At 42.6% G+C, this 14224-nt stretch overlaps 1 protein-coding gene across 2 annotated transcripts in view; it reads left to right on the top strand.

Annotated features, from left to right (window-relative positions):
• LOC137095279 (protein kinase C beta type-like) overlaps positions 1-13766 on the top strand; it is a 174399-nt gene extending 160633 nt beyond the window's left edge. The window contains exon 17 of one of the 2 annotated variants that reach the window (XM_067461727.1): positions 12386-13766. In XM_067461727.1, the coding sequence (XP_067317828.1) occupies positions 12386-12538 (153 nt within the window). In that variant the 3' untranslated portion in view covers positions 12539-13766. Of the gene's footprint in view, positions 1-1096; positions 9047-12385 lie in introns of those variants that run through there. The other variant, XM_067461726.1, reaches the window with a different exon arrangement.
• The last annotated feature ends 458 nt before the right edge of the window (positions 13767-14224 follow it).

The following is a 14224-nucleotide window of genomic DNA, read 5'->3' as shown; positions in this document are numbered from 1 at the left end:
GAATCCTACATTTCTGCATTGCAGAAGGGGGTCAGATTATATTGTCTTTGGGGTTACTTGAGTGGACTATTGGAGGACAGTGGGAGATCTTTCAATGGAGGTTGGATGGGATCTTTCAGGAGTGCTTGAAGTGTGCATTTTTGCTAGCAAAAGGAGTCAGTCTAGATGACCTTCAGACTATTGCATTTTGGATTACATTGGACTCTGTGACTGGGAATCTTTGGTGATTGTTTTATTCCTGCATAAAAAGGTGTTAGCCTGGATGGGCTTTGGGGGTCACTTCTGACTAGTGGATTTTGGACTACCCTGGATTCTCCTTTGAAAGCCTCATTTGGGCATCTCTGGGGGAATCCTGTATTCCTGCATAGAAGGGGCTTGGTCTAGATGGCCTTTGGGGATCCCTTCCAAATCTATTGAACTATATTCTGCCTTAAAAACAGTGGGGTCTCCTTCTTTGGAGTCCCTTAAAATATGTTTAGATGGGCATCTTGTTGCAATTTGTGTTCCTGGAAGAATGGGGTTGGACTAGCTGACCCTTGGGGACCCTTTCAACTTGACAGTAATGTGCTTCTAAGAAAAACGAGAGATATAAGAATGATAACCAATGTGTTTATCTATTTGTTAAAAAAAGAGAGAGAGAGAGATGCCCCCAATCCTTGCATGTGGCACATTTCCGGACAGGTATGGTATTGCATGCACCAGGCAAAGAAGCCCCACAAGTAATTGACTTGCCATCTTATCCTCCTTTTACAATTACTTGCGAGGAACCGGCTGGCTCCCCATTTCCCATCCCCTCATTGACCCCCAAAAGTATTAATACTCAGCAGTTGCCTCTGACAAGCACACCCTTCCTCTTCCGAAAGTCTTTGCATTCCTCCTTCCTTTTGTTTTCTGCCATTCTGCTCATCTGGAATGACTTTTGCCTTAGCCATGCAGGGGACCGTGATGATGGGAGAATGGCCGCCAGCCGCACCTGACTTCTTTACGTTGGGAGTTTGCATTTCCTTTGCTTTGGTTTTCTGTTTGCACACACCGTTTTGCACACCCCTTTTTTTGTCCCCCACCTACCATGCGTTCTTTTCTTCCCCTCTCATAGTGTGGACGCAGCGCCGAAAACTTCGACCGGTTTTTCACCCGCCACCCGCCCGTCTTAACGCCACCTGACCAGGAAGTCATCCGGAACATTGACCAGGCAGAATTCGAAGGATTTTCCTTTGTTAACTCTGAGTTTTTTAAGCCTGATATCAAGAGCTAAGTAGCCCTCGTCCGTTGCAGTCGCAAGCCACCCTCCATTTTTCCTCCTCCTCCATCACTCCTCCTCCTCCTGCTCATCCGTCATGACGACATCCCTTCTTGGCTTTGGGTTTTCTTTTGGGGTGATGCCAGAATGGCCATCTCTCCAAAGTCCAAAGGTTCAAGGGGGCATTGAAGTCCAAATTACGTGTCCAAAGGTGATCCTTTTGTGGTGATACCAGAATGACCATCTCTCCAAGATTCAAAGGGTTATAGATGACATTTGCCTCAGGTCCAAGTGTCCAACTTATGCATCCAAGATGGGTTTTTTTTGTGGTAATGCTAGAATTGCCATCTCTCCAAGGGTCAAGGGGAGCATTTAGGTCTAAGTTATGGGTCCAAATGTGATGCTTTAGTGGCAAAACCAGAATGACCATCTCTCCAAGTCCAAGTGTCCTTGATTGCATTCATAAGGTCCTAGTGTCCAACTTATGGGCCCAAAGATGTTCCCTTTCTCTGGTGGCATCCATAGATTTGATTCTATAACTGGTGTTGCTCTTTCATATCAATTCCAGAATATCCAAAGGGTCATGGGGCACATTGCATCAGTGTCACATATGGAACAAGTGCCCAAAGTGATCCTATTGTGGCAACACCAGGATGACCATCTCTCCAAGGCCCAAAGGGTCATAGATAACATTTGCATCACCAAGTGTCCAACTCATGGGTACAGAAATGCTCTTTTTCTTTGGAGGTATCTATAGATTTAACTTAATAGCCGTTCATGTTGCCCTTTTGCAGCAATGCTATAATGACCATCTCTCCTAAGGTCCAAAGGGTTATGGGGAACATTCAGGTCCAAGTTATGGGTTATGGGTTCAAAGATGCTCCTTTTGTGGTGATACTACAATCACTTTATCTCCAAGGTCCAAAGGGCCATAGATGACATTTGCATCAGGTCCGATTGTCCAACTTATGGGCCCAAAGATGTTCCTTTTGTGACGATATCAGACTGGCCATCTCTCCAAGGGTCCAAAAGATCATGGGGACATTTGTGTCAGGGTCACACATGGGACATGTGTCCAGTTTATGGATCTGAAGACGGAGAACAGAAAGTTGAAAAAAGGGGGCATGAGAGCCATATTTAAACATTTGAAAGCATGCCTGTAAAGAACCTCCGCCACTGGTAATGAAGCTGCCACCCAATTGTAGAGAGACGCTACCAACTCGTGAGGAAGCGCCTAGGTTTAGGAGAGAGGAGCCACTGATTTGTAAAAGGCTCTAGTATTAAGGCTCTGTTTGTGTTGTGAGGTAATTTTGGTAGAGTGGGTGCACCGATCGTAGAATTAATGGAGATGAGGCAGTTTTAAAAACCAAAGAGAACAAGTTTATTTTTAAACAAAGCGTATGGTTGCAGTATGAAGATGTTAAGCTTGGCAAATACTTTATGGTTACATGTAACTTGGTTGCGATACAATTCAGACTTTCGATGTTACAACTCATGAACTCTTGCTGTGGTGAAGCGCTTTATTAACCAGTGTTCCCTGCAATGAATAGTCTTTCTGTTTGATCTATACTTGATCAAATCAAAGATCTCCAGTCTTCCTCCGACTAGCGATCCTAGCAAGCCTCTGTTAGTTCTTTCTAACTAAAGCAACTAACAAGGTTTTCCCCTTCAGCTTCCTAACTGAAGAAATCTCTACTATTCACGAACACTAAAACCTGGCTCTTCACTTCTTCACTCCTCAGAGTTTAAAACTGACTCTGCTGCTCTCTCAGAGACTTTCTCCCTGACCGACTCTGTCACTTTTTAAAACCTTTACTCTCTAAGCTCCTCCCATCTCCTCTTCTGCCTCGTTTCCATGGTAACACATTTCTCACAGCTAGGCTGCTCCAGCCTTAGGGCAACCAATTCAAACATAAATACAGTTATAAGCATATTATTATAAACACTTCTGTACACCTTCCCCCCCAGAAAAATTATTTTTGGACCATTCTCAATCCCGGAATGGCAAAAATAATTCTACATATTATCCAACAGTATATACATACACAACATTTCTGAAAGGCAAACATATTATGGTTAAAAGCATTACAATTTATACATACATACAAACCTTTAACCTTACGAAATTCTAGATAAGGCGTCTGCAACTATGTTCCGTTTACCTGAAACATGTTTAATTTCAAATGTAAAATCCTGTAAACATAAACTCCATCTAAACGTGGCATAGGATAAATATCTGTCTGGGTTACTTTATTTAACCGCCTATAATCCACGCAAAATCTAATTGTCTTGTCTGGCTTCTGTACTAACACTATGGGTGAAGCCCAAGAGCTAATTGATGGAACAATGATACCTAGGTCCAACATTTCTTTAATCTCCTTTTCAATACACTCATTAATTCTCCCCGTGACCCTGTAGGGTGGAGATACTATAGGAGTTGCATCACCGGTGTTTATTTGATGCTGGACTCCCTGGACCTTTCCTGGCAAATCTGAAAATATGTCTTTATATTTACTCAAAACTTCCACAACCTCTCTTCGCTGTGGTTGGGACAATTCTATGTTCATTTCTACTCGATCTAAATTTTTGTACTGTTCACGATCACCCTCCCAAAAAGAGAAGGGACCGGATTCTTCTTCCGAAACAACAAAACATACATTAGCAGACCTTCCAACATAAGGCTTTAACATGTTTACATGAACTCTTCTTTCTACATTGGAATGTTCATCATTAATATCATAGTTTATTTGGTTGTGCTTCCTGGTGATCTTCCAGGGTCCCGACCAATCCAATTGAAGTTTGTTGGTTTTGTTGGGAGATAAAAATAAAACTTCATCTCCGATGTTGAAGATCTTTGGTTTAGCAGTAGAATCATAATAGTCTTTTTGTCTCTGCTGAGCCGCAAGCAAATGTTCTTGTGCAATGTCCCTAGCCAGTTGCATTGTTGATTGAAGATCCTTTAAATACTCCGACACTGGAACTGGATCTGTTGCCGGACTTTCCTCCCAATATTCCTTTATCAGGTCTAATGGACCACGAGCTTTCCTTCCATATAGCAATTCAAATGGACTGTAGCCAGTACTGTCATGAGGGACGGTCCTGTAGGCGAATAACAGTTGTTGCAATTTGACGTCCCAGTCGTATGGCTTCTTTTGACTGTAAGACTTTATCATTTTGACTAAAGTCTTGTTCAGATTTTCAACTAGACCATTTGTCTGTGGGTGATAAGCTGTTGAAGTCAGGTGTCTGATTCCACATAACTCAAGCAATTTCGACATAAGTCTGGAAGTAAATTGAGTTCCCAAATCCGAAACCAATTCTCTAGGATAACCAGTTCTTCCCCAAATAGATAACAGTGCATTTGCAATCGTTGTTGTCTCGATGTTAGTTAGAGCTACAGCCTCTGGATATCTTGTGGCGTAGTCAATCATGGTTAAAATGTATCTGTAACCACGTCTGCTTGGCTTACAAAGAGGACCCACTATGTCAATGCCCACTCTGTAAAATGGTTCTCCAATTATCAGCATAGGGATCATAGGAGCTTTAATTTTATCCCTTCCAATACTCAATCTTTGGCAGATATCACAAGACTGGCAAAACTCTTTGATCTTCTGGAACATGCCAGGCCAATAAAAGTTCTTAGTGATTCTCTTTGTGGTTTTCCTCACACCCAAATGTCCACCTTGAGGGTTTTCGTGTGCCACCCTCATCAGCTGTTCTCTAAAACTTTGAGGCACTACAATTTGATTACATGTCACTGATCCTTCTGTTGACTTCACATTTCTGGTTTCTCTATATAAGACACCATTCTTTAACACAAACTCGGAGGGCTGTCCTTTTGCCGATACTGTGGGGTTTTGAGCCAAAGCGAACAGAGGTTTAAGAGATTCATCGGCTCCTTGTTCCTGCCGAATTTCTCCAACTCCTCCCGTCTTCTTAACAAGCTCAGCCACCGTAGCGCTGGATTCCGGACTCTCATCCCCATCCTGTTGTATGGCAAAACACATGGCTTTTTGATCAGGGCTTTTGTTATTATATTCTTCCTCCTCACACGTCATCCTCCAGCTTTCAATCTTCTTAGCCAGATCATTTCCAATTAAACATCTGTATGGTATGTCAGGACTGACTGCAAAATCCCACATACCCTTCCATCCTCCATATTCTATTGGCAAAGTCACCACTGCTGTTGGTATCGCAGGTCCCAAACCTTTTAATCTTATTTCAGAGGTAGGCCGCTGAAATTTCTGAGGTATTATTTCTGGATGTACTATACATACTTCGGAGCCTGTATCTCGAAGTCTTTTTACGTCTTTGTTGTCAATGGAAATGGATTCTAAGTAATCCTTAGATGGTGTGTTTGACAAGATGAACAAACACTGTTTCTCTTGAGGCTCTGATTCTGAACTCTCCTTTGACAAAGTATCTGGTTCTGCCTTTTGTGTTTCTTTTACTTTATTCACAAAGAGGGTTGTTTTCTCTTTTCTTAACAGGGGACATTGATACTTTATATGGTCCCACTTTCCACACTGGAAGCACCTTCTTTTTCCCTCAGGAGCAGTTTGACTTATTACACCCTGCCTCCTCCAGGTGGTGTTTTCTATGTCAGAACCTTTTTCTTGTTGTGGGCGCGTTTGTTGTTGGTAAAATGGCTGCCTGTTTGTTCTTTTATCACTTGGCAGATCTTCCCTTTTGAATCCTTCTTTTAGGGTTATTATTTGATCTACCATAACCGCTGCCTCTACTATAGTGGATGGTTTGCGATCCTGAATCACCCAGCGAATATCATAAGGCACTAATTGAAAAAATTGTTCCAACTTTAAAAGTTCTCTCAGCTGTTGGTAATCTTCCACCTCAGACGTCCTTAGCCAACTATCAAACAGTTGAGACAATTTAGAGGCCACCTGAGCAAAACTTTGGGTTTTATCTCTCTTTAGGGTCGTGAACTTAAATCTGTAGAATTCAGGAGTTAATCGATACTCTTGTAGAATTTGTTTCTTAAATAAATCATAATCTCCATAAGACCCCTCAGGCATATCTCCATAAATCTGTAAAAGTCTTCCTGTTATCTGTGGCCTTAGATATATCATCCATTTTTCCTTAGCAACCCCAAAATCTCTACAACATCTCTCAAAAGAGATCAAAAATTTCTCTGGATCGTCATCCTTGGTAAATTTAGGGAATCTCTTTATCAAATCTGGGGTATCCACTCCAGATCTCCCTTCCTGGATGTCACTGGATGTTTGAGACAAAGCCAATCTTTGCTTCTGCAGCTCAAATTCCATTCTCTTCAATTCTATCTCCTGTTCTCTCTCTTTCTGTCTTTCTTCAAACTCTCTTTCCCTTTGTTTTGCCTCTATCTCCAGTTCTCTCTCTTTTTGTCTTTCTTCAAACTCTCTTTCCCTTTGTTTTTCTTTTGCCTCTATTTCTAATCGTTTTATCTCTAGTTTGTACTTATAAGCCATTTCTGACACAGGCACTGGCTCCGTTTCTGCTTCAGAGCCCGAACTTCCTTCTTGGTCTCCCTCTGTTTCATCAGCAAGCTTTCTCTGTCGCCTGGTAGCCATATTCCAATAACTTTTACCTCACAACTTATTCTTAAAACAGTCTTAAGGCACTTGATCAGTTGTTAAACGTATCCCGTCGTCTGCCACCAAAATTGTAAAGAACCTCTGCCACTGGTAATGAAGCTGCCACCCAATTGTAGAGAGACGCTACCAACTCGTGAGGAAGCGCCTAGGTTTAGGAGAGAGGAGCCACTGATTTGTAAAAGGCTCTGGTATTAAGGCTCTGTTTGTGTTGTGAGGTAATTTTGGTAGAGTGGGTGCACCGATCGTAGAATTAATGGAGATGAGGCAGTTTTAAAAACCAAAGAGAACAAGTTTATTTTTAAACAAAGCGTATGGTTGCAGTATGAAGATGTTAAGCTTGGCAAATACTTGATGGTTACATGTAACTTGGTTGCGATACAATTCAGACTTTCGATGTTACAACTCATGAACTCTTGCTGTGGTGAAGCGCTTTATTAACCAGTGTTCCCTGCAATGAATAGTCTTTCTGTTTGATCTATACTTGATCAAATCAAAGATCTCCAGTCTTCCTCCGACTAGCGATCCTAGCAAGCCTCTGTTAGTTCTTTCTAACTAAAGCAACTAACAAGGTTTTCCCCTTCAGCTTCCTAGCTGAAGAAATCTCTACTATTCACGAACACTAAAACCTGGCTCTTCACTTCTTCACTCCTCAGAGTTTAAAACTGACTCTGCTGCTCTCTCAGAGACTTTCTCCCTGACCGACTCTGTCACTTTTTAAAACCTTTACTCTCTAAGCTCCTCCCATCTCCTCTTCTGCCTCGTTTCCATGGTAACACATTTCTCACAGCTAGGCCGCTCCAGCCTTAGGGCAACCAATTCAAACATAAATACAGTTATAAGCATATTATTATAAACACTTCTGTACAATGCCCTATTGAAAATAGAGGCAAGCTTGTTTTCTTCTGCTCTAGAGACTGGGACACAATGAAGCAAAGGATCCAAATGGAAAGAAAAGAGATTTTACCTAAACATTAGGAAGAACTTCATGGTGATAGGAGCATTTTGACAGTGGAATATATATTATGGGGTCTCCTTCTTTGGAAGTTGTCAAGCAAAGGCTAGATGGTCATCTGTCAAGAGGGCTTGGATAGTGTCCTCCTGCTTGGCAGAATGGGGTTGGACCAGATGGCCCTTGGGGTCCTGTCCAGGAATCTGTTATTCTCTCTCTCTCTCTCTCTCTTTTCTCCTCTAGAGGTTTCTAAGGAAAAGCTGGATGGCCATCTTTTGGGAGGGCTTTGATTGTGTCTCCCTGCATGGCAGAAAGGGGTTTGACTGGATGGCCCTCTGGGACTCAATCGAGCAAAAGATCCAAATGGAAAGAAAAGAGATTCTACCTAAATATTAGGAAGAACTTCCTGGTGATGAGAGCATTTTGACAGTGGAATATATATTATGGAGTCCCCTTTGGAAGTTGTCAAGCAAAGGCTAGATGGCCATCTGTCAGGAGGGCTTTGATTGTGACTCCCTGCATGGCAGAAAGGGGTTAGGCTGGATGCCCTCAGAGGGTCCCTTCCAACTCTCGGATTCTATGTGATTGTGTCATTTTGTGTTCCTAGTACCAGAAAAGAGGGATACATGCACTGACACAAAAAGAGGGAATGCCAGTGTGGACTTTGGCACTCCATATTGGATTGCAGGTTCCCCACTAGATGATGATGATGATGATGGTGATGGTGATGATGATGATGATGATGATGATGATGATGATGACGACGACGACGACGATGATAGGAGGGTTCCTTTGAAGAAATGGTCATTCTGGCATCCCTTCCATTTTCTTTCCCAAACCTAATGGAGGCGAATGGGGCAGGAGGTTCAGGGCTCTGTGTGTCCGGTTGCCAAACCCACAAATTCCCCTTCTGTCCCTCTGTGCTTTCCATGTGTCAAACCAAACTAAACAAATTGAAGCTGGTATTTTAAGAAAAGAAGTCGGTGTTTGTGTTACTTGACTGAAGATGTAAAGTATTTCAATTTTCCTTTAATGTTATAACCATTTTGGGGGGGGAGGTGGGAGAACCCAAGAATGATGGGGTTCCAAGGTGCCTGTATTTGCGGAGAGAAAAGGGGGGAAATCCTTGCAAGATGTTGCTGACCAATTCTTGTATTTCTTCGCCTCCTGCTTGAAGGGTGTTTTGCTTCGAGTCGTTCATGTGCCAACAACAATTTCTTCTTTTTTCCAGATACAATTATAAAATAAAATTTACCAAAAAATCAGAAAGCTTGTTTGCAGGAAACCTCATTTTGTGGGCCAAGTGTGCAGAGTTTGCTGGTTTGGGGACTAGCTGCAGAAGGAACGAATTGGGGAAAGTCAAATTTTGCAGACTGTGTTTTGTTTATATAACTCACATATTTTTTTAAATTCTCAGTTTTCTCATACTGTTAACTCTGTGATTTTATTCCTCCAGGGTCACTGCTAACCATGGGGTGCATCTACATCAGACTTGGGCAAACTTTGGCCCTCTAGGTGTTTTGGACTTCAACTCCCACCATTCCCAATAGCCTCGGGCCCTTTCCTTTTCCTGAGGGGGAAAAGGAAAGGGCCTGAATCTGTTGGGAATAGTGGGAATTGAAGTCCAAAACACCCAGAGGGCCAAAGTTTGCCCAGGCCTGATCTACATGGTATAATTAGCTCAGTTTGAGACTACTTTTACTGTTGTACTGTAATAACTCGAGAGTTCTAGCTTTGTGAGGCCTTTATAGCCTTCTCTTTTCAATACTTGCAAAGCTACAACTCCCAGGATTCAATAGCTGTTAAAAGTGGTGCCAAACTGCATTAATTTTACACTTTAGATGCGCCCTTGCTATGCAATGTTTTATTGTGGCTTTGAAATTTTTGGAGACATCAAAAACTTGGGAAGGAGAGCCAGATTGAAATGTCAAATCTAGATGTTCAGAAAAGTGGAGATTCCTTTCTTGCCAATTTGTGAGAAAGTTCAGTTTTGGTAACAGTAGAAAGACAACTCTGGTGACTCCTCTGAATGGGTGAATCCACTCCGGGTTTTCTTTCAGCCTTTTTAGTGGCTTATCCAAATTGCTGGGAAGGTTCAGCACCATGGAGAGCTCCCTGTGCTCTGCAAAACCTGGAGCAGATTTACACAAACATGGATGGAATAAGAGAAACATGCATAGATTGTTTAGAGTTTTGAAAGCTCTCCTTATAGGGGCACAGAATAACAACATTACACAAAGAAGACATTGCAAGGGTGGGACTTTTGCAGCTAAAAAATGCAATACATGGAAAGATAGCCATTTGTGGCACCTTCTTGGAGAAGTCCTGGAACCATCCTTTTGAAAATCTAGGATAGGAAGCTGGAAAGCTGGAAAGTGGATTGGGATTGGACTGGACTAAATCTGGGAACCTCTGGATATACCTGGAAATATATAGATATAGATATATATTTGAGAGAGAGAAAGGATCTAGTCTCACTTGGGAATGATTTTACCTATATCAAGGTTATCCCTCACTTTGGCCCCATTGGGATCTATGGGAGCTCTATAGAAACCTCCTTCACCAAAGAAGCACACAATCCTTCCCCACTTCCACTTTGAAATGCAAAGCTGCCTTATCAAAGTTCATTCCCAGCCTTGACATTCTGTTTATTGCATTTGAAGGGATGTTTCTTCCTCTGCTTTGCGGTAGTTTCAATTAAAGATTTGCACCATAAAAGCAAAAAGCAATGGATTATGATTGCTGCATGCCATTTTTGTGTGTGGGGTGTGTCTACACTGTAGATTTAACACAGTTTGAAACCACTTTGTACTACCACTGCACCTGTCATTTCGCCAGGTCTTTCACCTTGTCTGCTAATTCCAGAATCCCATTGCACTGAGTAATGGCAGTTAATGCGGTATCAAATTGTGTCAGACCTACAGTGTAGATGCACTCAGGGGCTCTGTAAGGGACTTTCTAGGATATTTGTATAGAGCAAAAGCATTTAATGCAATGCAAAATGGGGCATCTTTCCTTTTCGTTGGCATTTTGTCGCTGCATCCTCCTACAAAGACGGCTTTCTGCATGAATAGCTTGCTTCCTTTGAATCCTGGTTGAAGGCAGGCTCTTATTCAAGAATTTTTGAAGGTCAGTATATAAAACAAGCCACTGTCCAGACTCACAGGGAAATAATCATTCCTTTCCAGAGAACAAAACAACAACCAAAATCAAGTCTGCTTTCCGATATTGAAAATGCCGTTTATTAATAATGTAACGATCCAGTTCTGTTATTTGTCATTGAATGGACAAAGGGACGGACAAATGTGTCAGTAGGTCTGTCAACAATCCAAGGGTAGATCCCAAGGGTAGAATGGGTGCAGTCTGACCCCACTTTCACCAGCATAGCTCAATTTGGAAGCTGCATTTTGACTCACTTTGGCAGAGAAAGCTGAAGACTTTGGGAAATAATTTTATCACATTGAGCCCTGGCAGTTTAAGTGGGACCAAACTCTATCCATTCTACAGTATAGATAAGGCATGGGCAAACTTTGGCCCTCCAGGTATTTTGAACTTTAATTCCCACAATTCCTAACATCCTTGGGCCCCTTCCTTTCCCCCCTCAACCCTTAAAGTGACTGAGGAGAAAAAGGAAAGGGCCTGAGGATGTTAGGAATTGTAGGAGTTGAAATCCAAAACACCTGGAGGGCCAACGTTTTCCCAAGCCTGATATAGATTCACCCTTGGACTTATTAGCCAACAGTCTCCTACTATTACTTCCTCTTCCACTTCCTCTTTTTTCTTTCTCTTTTGCTTCCTCTTCTTCCTCTTCTTTTTCTTTCTCTTCCACTTCTTTCCCGTCTTCTTTTTCTTCCTCTTCTTTTCTTTCTTTCTTTCTTTCTTTCTTTCTTTTTCACTCTTCCTCATCTTCCTCTTCCTCATTTTTATCTTCTTCTTCCGGTTCCTTTTGTTTTTCTTCCTCTTCCTTTTCTTCATCCTCTTATCCCTCTTCTTTATCTTTTCCCTTCTCTTCCACAACCTCCTCCCCCACTTCTTCTTCTACATATTATTATTATTTACTCTGCTTTAATTCACTAAGAAGATTTCACTCTGCTTTATCTCTCTAAGGAGCCTCTGGTGGCACAATGGGTTAAACCCTTGTGCTGGCAGGACTGTTGACCAAAAGGTTGGCTGTTCAAATCTGGGGAGTAGAATGCGGAGTGAGTTCCTGTCTGTCAGCTCCAGCTCCCCAGGGCAATGTTCTTGCAGATAGCCAATTATCTCACAGAAGAAGCGACTTGCAGTTTCTCAAGCTGCTCCTGACACACAGAAAAAGAGAATCAAAATGGCCCACAATAAAAAATAATAATAAAGTAGATGATTTAAATTCTAGGAAAAAACACAAACAAACAATAAATAGAATTAAGCATAGCAACATTTTTTAAAATACATAGTTAAAAGAAATAAGGCCATAACACAAAACATAGGTTTGGTCTTTGAAAGGGCCACTGAAGGCAGGGCTTGGGTCCCCTTTGGGGTTCCTTGCTTCCCTGGGTTCCTTCTCCTTTCCCTTCAATATGGCTGCCTTAATGGTCTCTTTCTCTTCTTCATTTGCCTTCCGTCCCACAGAAGGACAGGCAGGACACCTCCAACTTCGACAAGGAGTTCACCCAGCAGCCGGTGGAACTGACGCCAACGGACAAACTCTTCATCATGAACTTGGACCAGAACGAGTTTGCTGGCTTCTCCTACACCAATCCCGAGTTCGTCATCCATGTCTAGAAAAGTGGCCGGTGGCCTCCTCATCTCCCTCCTTCTGATGGATGCTGGCCTCTTGGGGCCCAAGGGGATCCCCACAAACCCTCTGGGGAAAAGAGATGACCCTTTCTGAGGCAGCTTCTGCTCTGTGTCTGTATCTCTGTCAGATCTATACACCCCGTGGCTTAGTCCTGCCTAAAACAGACCCCATTTGGAGGGGAGGGGTTGGCCTGTGCATTAACTCCACATTTGACGGTTTTCTTTTGGTTAAGACTAACCAACGGGATCACTTTTTTGCATTTGTTCCTTTTGTGGATTGCATTTCTAGAACTTCCAGCCTCTAATAGCGTTTCCCAAAGTGTTGTCCGCATTTGTATTTCCCGATTCCTCTGGAAGAGGAACAGGCCGGCATCCCCCGTCCTCAGCATGCTCTCCTCTGTCTCCCTCCGCGACAGTTTTGTGCCATGAACCGTGACCTTGTTTTACAAGAAACTTGTGGTTTGTTTGTCCAAACTAAACCAAGTCTGCCTGTGAGTGTCTCTGTTCTCGGTTCGCTTTGGCCTTTCTGAACCTGGGTCTCTTCTTCAGTAGTCTCTCCATATTTCAGGCTTTCCTCTGGGCCTAAGCTTTTCCAACCCAAATCCTGAATGGCATTGTGATGATGTGTAAGTTTTATTCTTTGGTTATGTGTAGTTTGGACAGTGGTTTAGGGATGGTAAGTATGGGAGATTATATTTTGTTAGAGATGGTGGCTAGTGGCTTGAGCTGAGTTGCCATAGCAACGGGGGCGGAGCCAACTATCACTTCACGGCGCAGCTTTTTAAAAGTGGCAGTCTGTGGCCGGTGAGCTACAGGAAGGGACTGATTTCTCTAGTGGGAGAAACAGGGAATTAGTCAGTACGCCAGCGAGCTACTGAGTGAACTGAATCTTTTGGTGAAGATTCAGGGAATGTGTCTATAGCCAGTGTGCTATAGGGAAAGACTGAATCTCTTGGTGGAGATTCAGGGAATCAATTGGTGACCAAGTGGTTGCAGAGAAGGACCCGGTACAGGGGGTTGTTGATTCTGAATTAAGAATCAAGGTTTGGCTGGGTTTAAGCCTGTTGTGCCAGCTGTGAAACCTTATGAAGTGTTTGCCTGAGTTTACTCATGAAACCTTTCCAATGTATCCATCAAGATTTGTGCCTCTTTTGAAGAACAGTTATACATTGTTATACTCCTGTTAAAATAAACTTGTTACTGTTTTCCTCAAGCCTTGCCTGATACAGTTGCTCCTAAGTTGAACAGCCTGCAATACTAAAGTCAAGCCAAGAAAGTAAACGCTACGCTATCAAGTGAATAAAGCCTTCTGTAATTAACAGTCCCTTTATAAAATAGCTCCTAGGTTGATATTGATCGTTGCCCGGCTTCCCTCATAGATTAGGTGGCAGTGGGTGCTTTACCACGCGCACCTTCACAATTGGTGGCATTAGGTGGCATTAAAACGGTCATCGTTACAATTGGTGGCAGCAGTTTAACGACTCCTTCACATTTGGTGGCAAGCGACGGGATAACGTTTAACATCTGATTTAGTGCCTAAGATCGCCTAAAGGAAAAATCTTGAGGTAAAAGTTGGAGCCAAAGATGGCGGCTAAGAAGCAAGGCAAAGTAACAAAGGAGGTTGAGGCTTATCAAGAAGAGGGAAGCTCAGACTCAGACCAAACTCCTATG

This window comes from Anolis sagrei, chromosome Y, assembly GCF_037176765.1.
Source record: "Anolis sagrei isolate rAnoSag1 chromosome Y, rAnoSag1.mat, whole genome shotgun sequence".
Taxonomy (NCBI): domain Eukaryota; kingdom Metazoa; phylum Chordata; class Lepidosauria; order Squamata; family Dactyloidae; genus Anolis; species Anolis sagrei.
This window is presented reverse-complemented; position numbering and strand designations above follow the sequence as displayed.